Source organism: Humulus lupulus, chromosome 3 (assembly GCF_963169125.1).
Source record: "Humulus lupulus chromosome 3, drHumLupu1.1, whole genome shotgun sequence".
NCBI lineage: Eukaryota > Viridiplantae > Streptophyta > Magnoliopsida > Rosales > Cannabaceae > Humulus > Humulus lupulus.
In genome coordinates this window covers 84,025,480-84,043,774 of record NC_084795.1, presented here as the reverse complement: position 1 = coordinate 84,043,774, position 18,295 = coordinate 84,025,480, and the positions used below count along the sequence as shown (strand labels likewise).

The window sequence follows — 18,295 nt, the reverse complement described above, 5'->3', positions numbered from 1 at the left end:
TTGACCTAGTCAACTTTGATAATTCTAATTGATAATTAAATCAATTAATTGAGACTATCTAGATGATTTTATCCAAGGTACAGTGAGGACCACGAGCCTATGAAATCATGCTCCAATAATTTAGGGAAAAATTGAGAACTAGCCACTTTTAGGATTAGTTAACTAAAATTAGACACTAAATATATTTTGTTGAACTTTACCCATTATTATCATGAGACTTCCCAAATTACCCTTATTTGAACACATAATTCTAAGTGTTATTGTAATGTATATTATATGTGTCATATTATAGTTAAATTAAAAATGCATTCTAATTATAGCGTGTTTAAGGAGAAAAAAAAGCATGTAATTGAAGGGGTATAATAGGTACATTAATTGAAAATTTGGGTACTAAAATAAGAGTTAAAAATAGTGGGTAAAAATTAAAATGGATAATTTAAAATGGGTACCGGGTCTAATTTCCACAATAATTTATCATAAATCTAACAAATAAATTTACTAACTTATTAATTCCTCGTGGTTCCACTAAAGACTCGAAATTGTACTGTTGAATTCATAGAACACTCTATAACAAATATAGATAGATTATTAATTATACATTGTTACAACCATAATTGTTACTCAATCCTCTATAGACGGTATACAATGAGATGAGACTAAAATACTATTTTACCCCTCATTTTATTTTATCCTTAAAACACTTAGTTCCTTGTAAATGATATTTCAGTAAACTAATATTAATTACTGAAATAAGATATCTATCATTTAGTACCTTGAACCAAACTAAAATGAAACCATCATTTCACTTCTTCATCAGAAGCTATAGATATTCATATCTATGATTAACACTCCCACTCAATTATACTATTGAGTTCCCAAGATATAAGTATGAGCTAGTTTGTAGGGTAAGCTGGCAACGAACAAGTCAAAGAACTCAAATAATACAATAATTTAGAATATTATCCACTTAGAATTGAGATTGAATTGACCTATGGTCAACTATATGATATGAATAGAATAAATAATAACGGTATGTTTACTTATCCTATCTATTGTCAATATCGGTCCAGTCCAATGTAAAAAATACATCCGATCTTATCTACTTTGCTAATGTTCTGGAAAGATCATAACACTGTGATGTGTGAGTAGATCATATCGTAGATTGGCAAGTTAGTGTAAATCATGTACACTAACTAATTTTAGGACTAACTTAGTTTGAAAATATAATCATATTTATATTCCACTGTGATTACGTCACCATAAATACGATTAGCTATATGCTCAGAATTTAATAGAAGTTTATACTAAACAAATAATCATGAAAATAAAACATGTGAGCAAAGTGATTGACCAAGTCAAAAAATGATTTCTATTCTTTTATTGATAATAAAATGAGATTACAAAGAAATTAAGTTTTAATTAGGGAAAAAAACCCAACAGGTGTGTGAGGTATTGCTGGTCATATCATTAAGGAGTACTTGGTTCAATCTTTAAAACACCAATGAATTCGATAATGCTTTGTAATACTTTCACTAAAGTAAATTTCAAATCGAAAGATACTTTATTTCATGCACCAAAACTGTTAAGCTAAGAAGAGAGGATTATATTTAACCAAGTGGGGGAATGTTGAGATTGGTTAAATATAATGGTTAAGATGTTTACATGTTGAGGTTCAAAACACTTAACGTTTTTCACTTAAAGAGAAGTAAAAACATGAGATTGTGTAGAAGGCATCTAAAAGTGACTTTCATGGATCTAAAGTGATACAATGAGGTATCCAAACATTCCCAAAAAATTTGGTAGCATTTGGAGAAATTTTAGGACCATTGGAGGGGTCCAAAGTCAGAGGGGGTGGCGACACATCACCCCCTAAGTGGCGTAGCATCGCCAAAATATGAAGGGCTTCAAAATCCCTAGCAGATGATGCATCGCCTGGGTGGTCTTTTATGGCCATACAATTTACGTAAAATGCTCAAAATAATGTGTTGTAAATGCTCTAATCCTACTGGTTAGGCTAATGACGATGCCTACACTATATATATGGGTTATTAGAGTTGAAAAGCCTTGATCACACTTTCCAACTCTCTCTCTCTAACCTCTTTCTCTCTCTAGTTTTCTAAGACCAAAGTTTTCTCCAAGAAACTCATGAAGCATTGCTTGACTTGCATGAGTTTCGAGGCTTATTAAAACCCAAATCTCATTCTACTAAGTTTAAGCTTCAAGAAATAAGGGAAGGCTTGGAATAGAGATTTTAGAGAACAATATTCTTATTGTGTATAAGCCTTAGAAGTTCCCCAAGTTTGAAGATTCATGTTTCTCAATACAAAGGTTGCATCTCTCTAATCCTAATCTTGTATTTTGTCATTCTATTATGTTTTCATTGTTAGTATTGATGATTAAATGGATTCAAGTTCATCTTATCATCATTTAATCATTTAATTTCTTATATTTAAGATGAACATTCATATCATGAACATGTTTATTTGATTATCAAGAATTGCATTCATACTTTGAATTTGAATCTTGATTAACATCTAGGGTTTGAAATATTGCATCATATCCATTATTAATTATTGATTAGTAAATAGTAAAGCCATATATTCCCAACACCTAGTACGGAATGCGACCTTCGAAATATCCTCCTCGTTCACCCTTAACTGATAGCAGCCCAATCTCAAGTCTTTCTTCAAGAAAATCGCCTTCCCTTGGAGTTGATCAAAGAGATCGTCTTTCCTTAGCAAATGGTACTTGTTCTTGATTGTGACCTTGTTGAGCTCCCTATAATCAATGCACATCCACATTGTCCGATCCTTCTTCTTTACAAACAACACCGGTGCTCCCCATGGTGAGTAACTTGGCCTAATGAATCCTAGGTCAAGTAGTTCCTGCAGCTGAACTTTCAACTCCTTCAATTCCGCTGGCGCCATTCTATAAGGTGCTTTCGAGATTGGTGTTGTTTTCAGTGCTAGTTCATGTTGGTTTTTATTGATCAAATCAGAGATTATGCGCAGCGGAACAACAATCAAATTGTCAGATTAATCCCATAAGATTTCTAGATCTACTTCTTCACACTCATATATATATTGAATCAAGGACAAGAATAGAAAAATTACCTCAGGTCCTTCCTTGCTGCTATCTTTTCGTATGGTTGAATCCTTGAGATCTCACACCAAGATCTTCCAAAATGTTCTCAGGCACACAAAGAACGAGTATGGGCTCGCTATACAAATAATAGGCAATAACTATTTATCAGATGTTCTCAACACATGAGATCTGAGAAAGTTTGGACCTAGGTTTTGTGAAGAACAATGACCTTTGTTTTTGTCACTGTTCTCTTTTCTCTGAGAGAATCCTAGATATTTTTCTATCCCTGAAAAATTATGTTCTGTGAAAACTGATATCCAATATTTAATAATATCCAATATATTAAAATATTTGTTATTTTAAACAAATTCAAAATAACTGATCAGTTATCAAATTTTTGTTTAAATAATAATATTTTAATCATATTTAAATATATCATTATTTATTTAATATTTAAATAACTAAAATTGTGGAATCAAGAGACTGAGTACATCTCTTATGCGTGTAGCACAGTGCATGTGCACTGTGCCACACGTGTACCACATGCTTGTGCAGGCATGTGATTTTTCCCAATTTTTATTATTATTTAAATACCAAAAATCCCAAAAATAAATTAATTCAAAATTAATTATATTTTTGTTAAATCAAATAATTAATTAATTCTTAATTAATTAATCACACATAATTAAACAATAATTATGTTTGATACATAGAAAAATATTTTACTTATCACATAAGTCCTTTTTGCCCATTTTTTTTTTGTATTTGCCTTTGACAGTGATTGTTTAAGCCATTTCGGGGACCATGGACCTATAACATTAAGCTCCAATAAATTGAAACTAAATAATTAAACTCTTTAATTATAATAGTTAATTTATTAATTCTGATATTACTCCACTATAAATTCAGAATTGCACTCTTTATGTTATAGATATACTTTTACAGAAATCTTTTTCTTAAGTCGTCCATTGATATAACCATCTTACAATAGTTCAACCCTCTAATTAATTAGTTCATAAATTAGAAAGGGAGAATTACCATTTAACCTTTCTAATTTACTTCTTATTCCTTAAGTACCATTAATTCACTAGTGAATAATTAATCTATAATCTAATTATAGATTTGAGCTCAAAATCATTCAGTTCCAGAATTAACCCTTAAGGGAACTAATATACAATCCATTAGGAAATATTAGATTTCGTATTGTTGATACATGGTCCCAGCCATCCATGATATTAAATCTCCAAAACAAAAGTCATTAGCCTCATTCTTTGAAGAGACCTTAACGAATGAATCAAAAGATTTAATAAATATGAGCAGGAGTTCATGAACACTCAGGATTTAGGTTGATCTATAAATGATCATCAGTTATGATATGAATTATAAGTCTTTATTGTTAAATGGTTTTTGGATAAAGACTTTAATTCATATCGGTTCATGTCATATATAATCATATCATATAAAGCACCTTTACCGAGATGTCTTTCCACATCAATAATCCGAATCTAGATTATTTGTATCATTATGATACTCAGCAAACCGTACTTACAACTCCAATTAAAGAATTCCATAACTTTAATTTGTTGTTGTTGACTATTTTTATTCATTCATGTGATCTTAATTCTCTCGTACTAATACAAGATCACATCCTCAATAATGAATATGGAATTTTTCTGATATTTACAAAATTATTCAAACAATAATTTAATAATCTAAATATGACAATAATAATAAACCATTGTATTTATTTATTCACAGAAAAAACGAATGTATTTACATGCTTTTAGGACACACTCCTAACAGTTCAATCGTGAACTCAATCTCTCGTTGTGGTGGAAATCCAAGTAATCACGTACAATCCTGGTGTCTTCCGGTCTTTGCATTCCAGTTTATGTCGTGTTGACCACGCTAGCCAAGAATCCCATACACCCATGCTGTAACATCTTTCTAGCCTCTAATGCTGAAATGATTGGTATTCACAGTCCCGTTGATGTCCCCATGAACGCAAAAGACTCCTCTCCGTCTGGCTTGAACACCACCACTTTCTTCTTACAATCAATGGTAGTGTTATACTTCGTCAACCAATCCATTTTGGGGATGACATAAAAATCAGTCATGCCAAGTTCAATCAGTTCTTCACATAGCTCCCTACCATCTATCCTCAAAGGGAAAGATTTAATTCACTTCCTTGATATTACCACCTCCCTAGTCGGTAACATGGCCTTAAACCCCTTAGCATGCATTTTCATAAGGTCTATTAAATATATCCACTATTCTCTAAGCAACAAACGAATGAGTGGCACCATAATCAATTAAAATATGACGATTAATTCCAGCAATAGAGATCTGACCTGAGACCATGGAAGTGCTTGCTTCTACCTGAGGCTTGGTGAGAGCGAAAACACGTGCTGGAACCAACTTGCCGTCCTTCTTAGGTTGCTCCTTAGCATCTTCTTGACTCCTCTGTGGGTAGTTCTTCATGATGTGCCCTTCCTTACCATAGTCATGACATGCATTTGCCCAACATTCTCCTTTGTGGCGCTTCTTACACTTTTCGCACTCTAGGAACCGTACCCATTCCTTGTTCCCAGTACGGTTGTTTCCTTTATTATCTTTTGAACTTTTATCATGCCCTGGTTGACCCGCATTGTCGCTTCCTTTCCTCTTCTGGTCATTGGAGTTATGACTTTAGGAGGTGTTCCTTTTTGCCTATCTTTTAGCCACACCTTCTTTCCAAATCATGTCTTCCATTCTCTCCATAGTAAGAGCCCTTTCCAGAACCTGAGCATATGTATTGTTACCCCTACTGACACAATCTTCACATCTCTAGCTATCATAGGTTTCAAGCCACAAACAAAACGGTCTACTCTTGCCACTTTAGTTGGCACTTGATCTGCCGCAAACTTGGCAATTTTTTCAAACTTCAATGCATACTTAGGCACCGTCATATTCCTTTGGCTCAAAGTAGCAAACTCATCCACCTTTGAAGCCTGTACTGGATGATTGTAGTACTTGTCATTAAATGCTTGCTGAAATTCGGCCCAAGTCATTGCAGTAACATCTCTTTCCTGAGAGATCACTTCCCACCAGATCCTTGCGTCATCTCTCAGCATGTGAGTTTCACAAGCTACCCTTTTGTTCCCCTCGACTCGCATGAAGTACAGAGTTGACCCCATCATGCTCATCCATTGTTCAACGTTCAATGGATCAGCGTTCCCTTTTAACACTGAAGGGTGTTGCTTTCTGAATCTTTCTTATAGTGGCTCCAAATGATTGCTAGCTTCAAGAATAGCTGAAATTGATGCTAAAGGTTGCTAAATGTCTCTGATTACTGGTGCTGGCTGAGCTTGTTACTGTCTTAGCTGCCTCAATTCTCTTAACTCTCCCACCAACCTTCTCATGTCTTCTTGCATATCAATAAATTGCGCTTCCAACCTTTGGTAGGTAGTTTGAGGATCTGCGTTGCACCTATTTCCCCCATTAGCTGGTAGAGGGTTGCCATTGTTGTTAGCTTGCGTATTAGGCCTCACAACAGGTGTATTGTCGAGGTTATGGTTAACCCCAATGTTCCTTTGTACTAATCTCATAGGAGGCATGATTTTAGTTTGTCCCTGAAACCAACAACGTATCTTAGTAACCATAACATGATTTTTAATTCATCAAACAACTAACCTCCATTTATTCATAAAGCCAAAATATCTTGATACATCCATAATTTACAAAGATAACAAACTAAAGTAAAGAAAATTAGACTAAAGCCAATTTGCATGCCGTGAAACGTCTACAAACACATTTTATGCACAGGAAAATAAATTTTAAGCTTATTTAACAACTCTATAGAAATTTCGTGATCAAATGGTTTGTTACCCAGCTCGAACCCTCATTGTCTTGCATAAGCCATAAGTGTACGTTTATACTTAGCGTCTTCCAAAGCCCTATCTTGTACTTACTACCATACCACTTGAAGATCTTCCTACATCCTTCTTGAAGAAATTGTATCTCTAGATACTTGTGTTAGGGAATATATATTATATTCAATGGGAATAGAGAAACCAAAATACAACTCTAAGCAAAATAATACAGAAGACTAGATGATATATTACAACTCTATTGCTCAAAATACAAGTAAATAGAAAGATGTAGAAGAAGAAGATCACAAACTCAAAACAATAATAATATAAGTAAATAAGAACAGGAATAACAAAAGAATGAAAAGAACAATAATAAGAACACAAACTCTCACACAACCAAAGTGTAGAGTAGTGGGGATCACCAACTCAAGGTTCAAAACCTTTGTCCAAAAGCTTATTTTCTCTCATTCTCTAAGCACTAAGGAATCTCTCAAGGAAATAGCTCTATGGAATTATCAAGCCTCTATGGTGTATTTTCTAGCCAAGTGCTTTGTGGATAGAAAAATGGTGTGTCTTACAAGTTAGCATTAGGCTACTATTTATAGAGTTTGAGATACCCTTTGAATTTCAAATTCCACTAACCCCCATGGATGTTACCAATGTTTAATGGGATGTTTATGGAATTAAAATGGAGATTTGGGAGTTACTTAGGATGTTAGAACCGTTCAAATTGGAAAAAACTGAAAAGTGGTATTGGCTGTCAGCCTCACTGGCCGCGACCAGGAGTATCAGTGGTTGCGACCACTGGCCTCTGTGCCCCAGGCCACGGCCAGGGACAAATAGTGGCTGCACCCACTGTAACTTCCTCCTAATCCAGAGCCGTTACTTTGTGTACTTTAAATAGTGTCAGACTTGCTAATCAAGTCGTTTGGTTATAAACGTGTAACTAAGGTTAATGTCAAGGGTTAAGGTTACAAATTTTGGTCAAGGAACATTGACTTTTCATTTAAAAGTTTCATACATACATGGGATCCCAAAATGTTACAAACAAACATTTAAAAGTGTATATAGAAATCAAAAGCTACAATCGGCCGGCCTATGCGGCAAAATAAGGGATACAACCCTAGTTCCTCTAAGATAGCCTCAATGATGGTGGATGAACAACCGCATATGTACACGCCACCGCAGAAGCTCTCCAACTCATGGCTGGTCTAGCTTTCCTTTTCCCTTAACTACACCACATAGCACCCGTGAGCCAAGGCTGAACAAGAAAACTTAAACATGTGAATGACCAGTAAATAAAAGTTCCAAATACATATTTAGCATGCTTAATAGTTTAACCTACTCATGCATGCATACAATTACAAATATATGATCATTGGATCATTCTAAGGCCCGCTGCCCTGAATAGATGACCATAGAGTCAACCTGGGGCTCTATGCCCTAGTTATGTGACAATAGAGTCACATGGGGCCCTTGCCCTTAGCTCTGAGAAATTAGCCATAGATCTAGCCAAGCGCTTTGTTTTCCAACGACCATAGGGTCGGCCAACGTAATAGTACGTCCCTAATTGGGCCTAAGCCTCTCGACCAGCGCGCAATGCGCTATTGCCGCCCTTGACTAATAAGTCAAGGCTTTAATAAGACATTCAAGTAACTAGACAAATACATATAAGCATAGGTCAGACAATATAAGTATGCATACATATAAATCATGGTATCTTAACCAATCAAAACCAAACACGGTAATAACCATGTTCCTTAACGGGGCCGAGCCCCACCTATGCAAACAAGGCAAGCATTCGTTAAACAATTATCCAAATACAGAGTATTCAAGCATAACCTAAATCACGCTCATTCTCAGGGGTCGAGCCATATTCATAGTAATAATCAACAATCAGGCCAAGCCCTAATCACATATATCATGTATTGGGTGCAATTTTCTTACCTTAGGTCCGTGTGCAACGTGTATTAAGAATGACCCTCGAGCATGATCTTGCTTCCGAGTCCTTAGCGATAACCTCTGTTGCCCTAATCGATGGTGAGTCTTTCCCCAAGCTATCCTCAGCCTAAGCTAGCCTTGACTCTCCTTGAACTGCAAGAATTTCCAAGAAAAATTAAGAAAGTCTGTGAACAAGAGAGAGAGGGAGAGAGAGAGAATGTTGAATGTTTCCTCTATTTTTGGTGTTTGTGAGTTTTACTTAGATGCTAAGTAACCTTAAGAAAATCCCGAGGCTCGGGGTACCAAAAATGTCCCTTAGGGCAAAGTGGTCAAAATCCCTTATATTCCATCATAATCTCATTAACTCCAAATATATCCTCGAATGTTTATTCCCGTTACCTGATAACCGGTATTGTACTAGATACCTAAAATACCCCTTGACTCGGCCCGAGTCGAATATTAGGTCTCGTTGTGACTTTCTTGCTAACTTGCTCCCTATGATAGTCTTGTGCCGAGTAACCCAAATATATCCACATAACAATGTGGTCTCACACATATATGCACATATATTCCAAATATACCCATAACGGGCCAAATTACAAAAATTCCCCTTCTAATAAGAAACAGACCCACATGCATATTTAATACACCTAAACATGCATATCTAGTCATATTATCATATAAGTCATATAATCACATACTTACACGCATATATATATATATCACATAAACATATAATTCCCATAAATTGCACATCTTGGCCCCCTAATCAAGACCGTAAGCCTTATTAGGTAATTTCAGACGTTACATGTAATGTCCTCCTAATCCAAGACCGTTACACTGTGTACTTTAATTAGTGTCAAACTTGCTAATCAAGTCATTTGGTTATAAACGTTAACTAAGATTAATGTCAAGGGTTAGGGTTAAAATTTTTGGTCAAAGGAAACGATGACTTTTCATTTGAAAGTTTCATACATACATGGGATCCCAAATATTACAAATAAATGTTTAAAATGGTATATACAAATCAAAAGTTACAACCAACTGGCCTAAGCAGTAAAATAAGGGATACAACCCTAGTTCCTCTGAGATGTCCCCAGCCATGGTAGACGAGCAGCCGCATATATACACGCCTCCACCGAAGCTCTCCAACTCATGGCTAGTCTAGCTTTCCTTTTCCCTTACTTGCACCACATAGCACCCGTGAGTCAATGCTTAACAAGAAAACTTAAACATGTGCATGAATAGAAAATACAGACTTTAAATACATATCTTGCATGCCCAGTAGTAATAAACTACTCATGCATGCATACAATTACAAATAAATGATCATTGGATCATATAGGGGCCTGCTGCCCTGAATAGTTGACCATAAAGTCAACCCGGGGCCCTATGCCCTAGCTATGTGACCATAGAGTCACCTGGGACCTTTGCCCTTAGCTCTGAGTAACTATCCATAGAGCTAGCCAAGCACTTTTTTTTTCCAATGAGGCCAACATAAGAATACGTCCCTGATTGGGCCTAAGCCTCTCGACTAGCGCGTAGTGCGCTATTGCCGCCCTTGACTAATAAATCAAGGTTTTAATCAGACATTCAGATAACCATACAATCAAATACAGATACAGATAAGCATACTTCAGACAATACAAGCATGCATACATATAAATCATGGTATCTTAACCAATCAAACACAAACACAGTAATAACCATGTTCCTTAACGGAGTCGAGCCCTACCTATGCAAACAAGGCAAGCATTCATTAAACAATTATCCAGACATTGAGAAATTGAGCATAACCTAAATCACATTCATTCTCAAGGGCCGAGCCCTAATCATAGTTATAATCAACAACCGGGCCAAGCCCTAATCACGTATATCACATATTGGGTGTAGTTTTCTTACCTTAGATCCGAGTGCAAAGTGTATTAAGAACGACCCTCGAGCATGATCCTGGTTCCGAGCCCCTAGCGATAACCTAGTCACAACCAATAGAGAATCTTGTCAAAATGATCGAATAAAGGCTACCGGACCGATTCCTAGCCTCTGAGACGTCAAATTCTACTAAACCGGGTAGTAGGATCGATCCCGAGCCCTTAGGTTTGAGTTCCCACAATCAAAAACCCTCCTGGGGGTCAAAACCCTTCAAGTGTCGTGACTAAAAACAAAGGATACGCAACATGTCCCAAGTCAGAGAGCCCAAGCTCTCCTTTGATTTTACATGCGCCGCAGTGGGCCCTAACAAGCGTCGCGACTCAAATGGCATGAAGGCATCTGCTTCTCCCAGCATTCAAGTGAGCCATGACACCCCAAGAACAGGGCTGAGACTCGACATGAAAACCCTATTTTTTCTTCATTTTCCTCAAGCGAAATCTCTCCAAATACCTATCCAAACATAGTTAAAACTCACAAGTAAAGTCCCCAATTAATTCAGTAGCTCATAACCATGAAAACCTAAGTAAAAGCTTGGCCAAAGCCCCTTCAAATTCCAAACTCAGAACTGAGTTTCTAAAACTCCAACAACTTAACTAAAAACTAGAAAACACAAAGATTTAGGGCTAGAAATTGTTACCACTGTTGCCCCAATTGATGGTAAGTCTTTCCCCAAGCAATCTTGAGCCTAAGCTAGCCTCGATTCTCCTTGAACCGCAAGAATGAATGAGAGAGAGAGAGAGAGAAAGTGATGAACATTTCCTTTGTTTTTGGTGTTTTGTGAAGTTTACTACGCTAAGTAACCTTAAGCAAATCATGAGGCTCGGGGTACCAAAAATGTCCCCATGGGAAAAATGGTCAAAATTCCCAGAATTCCCTCGTAATCTCACTAATACAAAATATATCATCGAATATTCATTCCCGTTAACCGATAACCCAGTAATGTACTAGATAACCAAAATACCCCTTGACTCACCCCGAGTCGGGTATTAGGTCCCGTTGTGATTTTCCTGCTAACTTGCTCCCTAGGATCATCTCATGTTGGTTAACCCAAATATATCCACATAATAATGTGGTCTCATACATATATCACATATATTCCAAATATACCCATAACAGGCCAAATTACGAAAATTTCCCTTCTAATAAAATACGAGCCCACATGCATATTTCATACACCTAAATATGCATATCTAGTCATATTATCATACAATTCAAATAATCACATAATTACACGCATATATATATAATTTCTATAAATTTTCATCCTGGCCCCCTAATCAAGGCCCTAAGCCTTATTAGGTAATTTGAGACGTTGCATTACAGCCATAGGCCATTTTCAATACATAAAATTTCAGTTTTTCCAAAACATCCCAAACCCTTTCCCACATGATTTTGTAACCTCCATACACCTAATGAGAGTTAAAAATGTTGGGTTTTATGCCCTTATAAAACCATGTTGGACATGTAGCATGTTTTAATATTGTCAATAAAAGTAGTAGAAATCATTTAGTTTGACAACCATGTTGGTTGCTTGTTTTATTACATGATTATTGAAATAATACAAACATTTATAAAATCCAGAACATATGGATAGTTACAATTATAGTGACTATGTCACTGTGGATTATAGTTGTAATTATATTTTCAAAAGAATGATCCCTAAGATTAGATCAATGCATTGGATTTTCACTAATTAAGCAATCTACGATATGATCTACTTACACATTTGAGGTGTGATGTCTTGTCCAAGGCATTGACCATGTAGATAAGATTTGATGTATTTGGTTACATCAGTCTAGGAGCGATATTGATTGATAAATAAGTATCGTTGCTATCGAATCTAATCAATGTCACAACGTTGACTATATGTTAAGTCGATCTTAATTCTGACTGATAATATTCTGCTAATTATATTATTTAGATATTTTGACTTGTTCGTTACCATCTTACCCTACGATCTAGCCCATACTTACATCTTGGAGATTTATTAGTGTAATTGAGTGGGAGTATTATTCATAGATATGAAATCTATAACTTATGTATAAGAAGTGAAAATAAGATTTCCTTATTTCTTTGTAAAAAAGGTTAAATGATTGAGATCTCATTTCTGTGATTAAGTTCACAGAAATATCATTTATAAGGAACTTACTGGGAGTTAAGGATAAAATACTGATGAGGGGTAAAATGGTAATTTGCACCCAGCTTGTTAGTAAGTCCTCGACAGAGGATTGACTGACTGTAATGGTTATAACAATGGATAACGTATTTATGGTTTGGAAAATACATTCTATGAATTCAAGAGTTCAATTCCGAGTTTATAGTGGAGTCACGAGGAATTAATAATGTAGTGAAATTATTCGTAAATAAATTCACGGTAACTTGTTGGAGCTTGATTTCATGGATCCATGGTCCCCGCATCACCTTTGAGTAAATCATCTAGAATGTCTCAATTAATTGATTTAATTATCAACTAGGATTTTTAAAGTTGACTAGGTCAATTTTTTGAAAACTTACAGAGATATGAGATTTAGAGAATAAAAGAGAATCTTTGGGTAAATTTATTAATATTGATAAATTAGTGTCAATATAAATAAATAATATTAAATCAAGTTTCAAATTATAATTAGTTAATTTGAATAAGGATTTAATTAATTAATTAAAAATAATAAATAAAAGATTTTGAATTTAGGCCCAATTGGGATTTAAATTCAAAACAAAGAGATTGGGCCCAAGTTCATTTGTGGGAGCCCAAGGCTTTTATCTTTTTGTTTATTATTTTAATTAATTTAAATTTAAATAAAGCCCATTGAGTTGCCTATATAAGGTATATGATATCTAGTGATTTCATAAGTGCAATGCCCCACGTTTAGGGCACCGGGTAAAACCCTAGTTCAAGTATTTTAATTCTCTGTATTATGTATTATGTATTATGTATTATGTCAAGTGAACATTTTATGTTACAAGAAGTTGTGATGTGTGAATGCTTGCCATGCTGTGGTAGGTGCAGTTTTCTTTTTTTAGAAACAGAGACCTTTGGTTGTGGACCTGGTCAAAAACCCTAATCGGGTAAAAATCTCGGATTAATTAAATAGGAAATATTATGGCATAAAAATATTAGTTTTTTCTGACATCGGGACTTTATAGTCGAGCCAATAAATTTAAGAAAAATTGATCGAGGATTTACTTCCAATCGATCTAGTTTAAGGATGGAAATTCTTGCCCGAGCCCCTTCGGGCATTTTGGTCAATTTGAGTAAATTGCCAAAATTATGTGTTATGTGACAAAATTTATTTTTGGTCACATTTATTTAATTAATTTTAGCTTGGGATATTTAACAACTATAGGGTAAAATTTTGGTTAAAAATTAGAAGTGAACTTACCAAAGGGTCCTTGAATGCCATAAAGTGTGGCAAAATTTGGCAAGGGCATAAAAGTCTTTTCACAAGGGAGGAGAGAGAAGGGTGGGCGGCTAAGCTATGCCTATGCACTCAAGTGTTTTATGACACATATCCTAGGGAAGGTTAAGAGACTACCCTAATGATTAATGCCCTTATACATTTTTGTCCTTAATCCTTTTTCACCAAAACTACACACTTCCCTCGAAAATCATTTTTGTCCACTCAAACAACTTTCTGTCTTCCACTCTACACTCCCAAACCCGAAAGCCCTGAGCCCCTTGGCTTCCATTTCTCTTCTCCTCTCAAGCTTGGTTCATTTTCCATTGAAGGAAGGAGATGCTCAAGGGAAGACTAGTGAGGAAGAAAGTACGAAACTTTGTCCATTTCACTTCTTTTCTTCTTCAAATCAGAAAACCTATGGAGTGGAATATGCATGCATGTGATCTAATAGCCATGCATGGCATGGATCTTGTGTTCTAGGGTTCAAGGGACGTTGTTCTAGGAGAATCTCAAAGTTGAAGCTTTTATGTGATCTAGTGAAAACAAAGGTAAGGGTTCTAGAGTTTTTGTGTTTTTCCATTCATCTAAAATCTCCTACTCTAACACTCTCTTAAAAATCTGCATGTGACAACTATGGAGCTCGATTTGAGGGTATAGAATCCAAGAAGGAAGTTCAGACAAGCTAAGGACTATCATCTCCAAGGTAGAACCATCAAAGGTAGATCTTTGGTTGGTTTTGAGTTGTTTTTGGTTATTGATGTTAGATCTGGTTGTATAGGTTATTTTGTTGGTTTTTGAATTTTATTTTATTCTTGAGGGTTAGATTGGTTGATTTGCATGCATGCATGTGGCTAGGGTTTTGCTAGAATGTGTAAAAATGTATTCTGTCAAGTTTTCGTGGTCTGATTTCCAATGGGTCAGATCGTACCCTACTACCTCTATTTGTAGAAATAATTAGTATGTTTACATAGTTCTAGATGAGTACTTGAGTTTAGGCTTTTGGAAATCGAAAAAGGTGTTTTCAAACCGAAGTTATGAACTCTTTGGCATCTCGATGTAAATCTAGAAAATTTCTGGGTAGCATGCACTGCCCATATTTTTTTTACTTTTGAACGGTTTTACAATAAAAAAGCTATGAAATTTTTTAAGATGTTATTTTAAACATGTATAAGGGTCATTGTGCAATTGTAAAAGAAAATATTTTAAGGTATAAGAGATATGAGTTTTCAAAGTTTGCCCTAGAATCTAGAAACAAAACTTCTGGGCAACAAGCACTGCCCAGATGGCTTTAAACATTTGGTTGAGTTTTATATTAAAAAAATTATTAAATTTTGTAGGAAACTAATTTAGACATGTGGAAATATATCTGTAAAATTTTAGAAAGAACTGGGCTACGATATAAGAGAAATAAATTTTTAAATTTACCATAAGAACTGGGAAAAACTTCTGGGCAGCAAGCACTGCCCAGATTGCTTTAAAAATTCGAATGGGTTTCACCATCCCAAAAATTATAAAATTTTGAAGAGAATTAGTTAAGATGTGTACAAGGACTCCTGTAAAATTTTAGAGAAAAATGTACTACGGTTTAATAGAAATATTTTTTCTAAGTTTTCCCTAAAAACTGAAAGGTAGCAATTTCAAACCTTAACAAAAAGTTGATTTTTACCATTTTATAAGTCAAGGGTCCAATTTCCCTTCTTTAAAAAAAAAAACACATCATAAAGAGATATCCTAGGTTATGGGTAAGAATTTGTTAGAATGGGAGTTTGAGTTTTGTAGAACATTTAAGAAAGCGATATGACATTGTTAGATATTATTTGAAATGGATCAATAAGCGGTATTTTGGTAATGATAGAAAACGGTAAATTTTCATAAGAAGACGACAAGTTGGTATTTTCTAAAAATATGAGTTGAGTATAACTCCTTTTTCCTAAAACCAAAATACAAGTTATACGATAAGTGAGTTCTTCATTTAAAGAATATTAAAATGCATGGCGGTGAGCATGTTGCAGAGAGACCGATTTTCCTATGATACCGTTAAGAATGAAATGAAATCTGGCCTTATACACTGTGAAGTGTATAAGAAACTATAGTATAGAGTCCCTAAGAATTTATTTCATGTAGCTACCGTGGAATATTAACTATAAGAATATGCCATAGTTTAATCCGAGTCACTGTGTGGTTTCACTACAGTGTTATCTAAGCGTGAAGGCTCACTTTTGGATAGAAGGTTTCCACAAGAAAGCGCTAAGGAATCCGTGTAAGACAACTTATGATATGTGTGGCTATAACACGTTAATGACTAGTTTAGATAATTGAGTTATTAGTTAATAATTTGAACTAGTCTTAGAAGGTTTACTCAAGACCGTGGTCATAGAGAATTCGCATACTCATGACTAAGGTAAGCAGTCCGGCTAGTTACTGTGCAACTATGAACTCCGGCTAGCCACCAGGGAACTATGTGAGAAGCCGGTTCGCCACCGATGCCTGTGTGGCTAAAGTCGGTTGGCCATCGCGGTACGTAAGAAGTTCAGCTCACCCTTGATGCCTATGTGGCTAAAGTCGGTTGGACATCGCGATATGTAAGAAGTCCGGTTCGCCACCGATGCTTGTGTGGCTAAAGTCGGTTGGCCATCGCGATATGAAAGAAGCCCAGTTTGCCACCGATGCTTGTGTGGCTAAAGTCAGTTGGCCATTGCGATATGTAAGAATTTCGGTTCGCCACCGATGTCTGTGTGGCTAAAGTCGGTTGGCCATCGCGATATGTAAGAAGTGCAGCTTAACACCCGTGACATAAGATTCCGGTTAAACTCCGTGACACGTAAGTAAATTAATTCGGGAATCAAATATTTATGGCTAAGAAAGTATGATGAATTCCTCTAGGAGTCTGCGTAACCGGTGTGACTAGTTTACACCCATCGACGCAATGGTGAGATATGCTAAGATATGTCGAGATATGTTAAGCTATGTTGAAGGTTCCTCCGGATCCCTATGTAAGTGTGTATGATATGATACGAATGACTAAGTAAGTATGTATGTTATGATACGACTGAGTAAGTAAGTATGTATGTTACCAATTAAGACTGTATGTATGCTCTGGGATTTTCTGCGTGCAGGTGTACCTTCAGGTTATAAGGCATGACCATAAGTTTTCCAGGACGTTCGTACGTTCTTAAAATATATGTTTGTAGCGTCTTGGACTTTTACTTAGCTAGGTAGTAGTAGTGGTAGTGGTAGTGGTAGTGGTAGTGGCAGTGGTAGTGGTGGTTGTGGTAGTGGTAGTGGTGGTAGTGGTAGTAGTGGTGGTAGTAGTGGTAGTAGTGGTAGTAGTGGTAGTAGTGGTAGTAGTAGTAGTAGTAGCAGTAGTAGCAGTAGTAGCAGCAGCAGCAGAAGCAGCAGTAGTAGTAGCAGCAACAGTAGTAGTAGTAGTAGTAGTAGTAGTAGTAGTAGTAGTAGTAGTAGTAGTAGTAGTAGTATTAGTAGTAGTGGTGGTAGTAGTAGTGGTGGTAGTAGTAGTAGTAGTAGCAGTAGTAGTAGTAGTGGTAGTAATGGTGGTGGTAGTAGTAGTAGTAGTAGTAGTAGTAGTAGTAGTAGTGGTGGTGGTAGTAGTTGTAACGACCCAAAATTACTAATAAGGCTTAAGGGCCTTGATTAGTGTGCCGGGAAGGCATAATTGGAAGTTGTGTGAATTAATGGTGTGATATGCATGATTATGTGAAATGCATGTTTATGAGTATTTGATAAGCATGCGGGCCCTGTTTGGTTGTGAGGGCATAATTGTAATTTTGTCCCATTAGGGCATAAATGTGATTTTGTGATAATCTGTTAAGACCACTTTATTATGTGAAAATATGTGTTTGCAGCTTTCGGCACAAGGCGATCCTAGGGAACAAGTAGCGGGTAAGTCACAACGGGACCCGGTTCTTGACTTGGGGCAAGTCAAGGGGTATTTCGGGTATTAGATGATTATTTGGATTATCGGGTTATGGAAATAAATAATTGGAGATATATCTGAGGTTAGGAAGCCTAGGCGGGAATATTGGGGAATTTTACCATTTTGCACTCGGGGACATTTTCGGTACCCCGAGC

At 35.9% G+C, this 18,295-nt stretch overlaps 1 protein-coding gene across 1 annotated transcript; it reads right to left on the bottom strand.

Moving 5' to 3' along the window:
• Positions 1-5,361: 5,361 nt before the first annotated feature.
• On the bottom strand, positions 5,362-6,762 carry LOC133824540 (uncharacterized). Its single transcript, XM_062257436.1, has 4 exons — positions 6,757-6,762; positions 6,478-6,695; positions 5,886-6,333; positions 5,362-5,751 (listed from the first exon to the last, which is right to left on the bottom strand). Exons 1-4 carry the CDS (start codon positions 6,760-6,762, stop codon positions 5,362-5,364), a joined length of 1,062 nt encoding a protein of 353 aa, XP_062113420.1.
• Between the last annotated feature and the right edge of the window lie 11,533 nt (positions 6,763-18,295).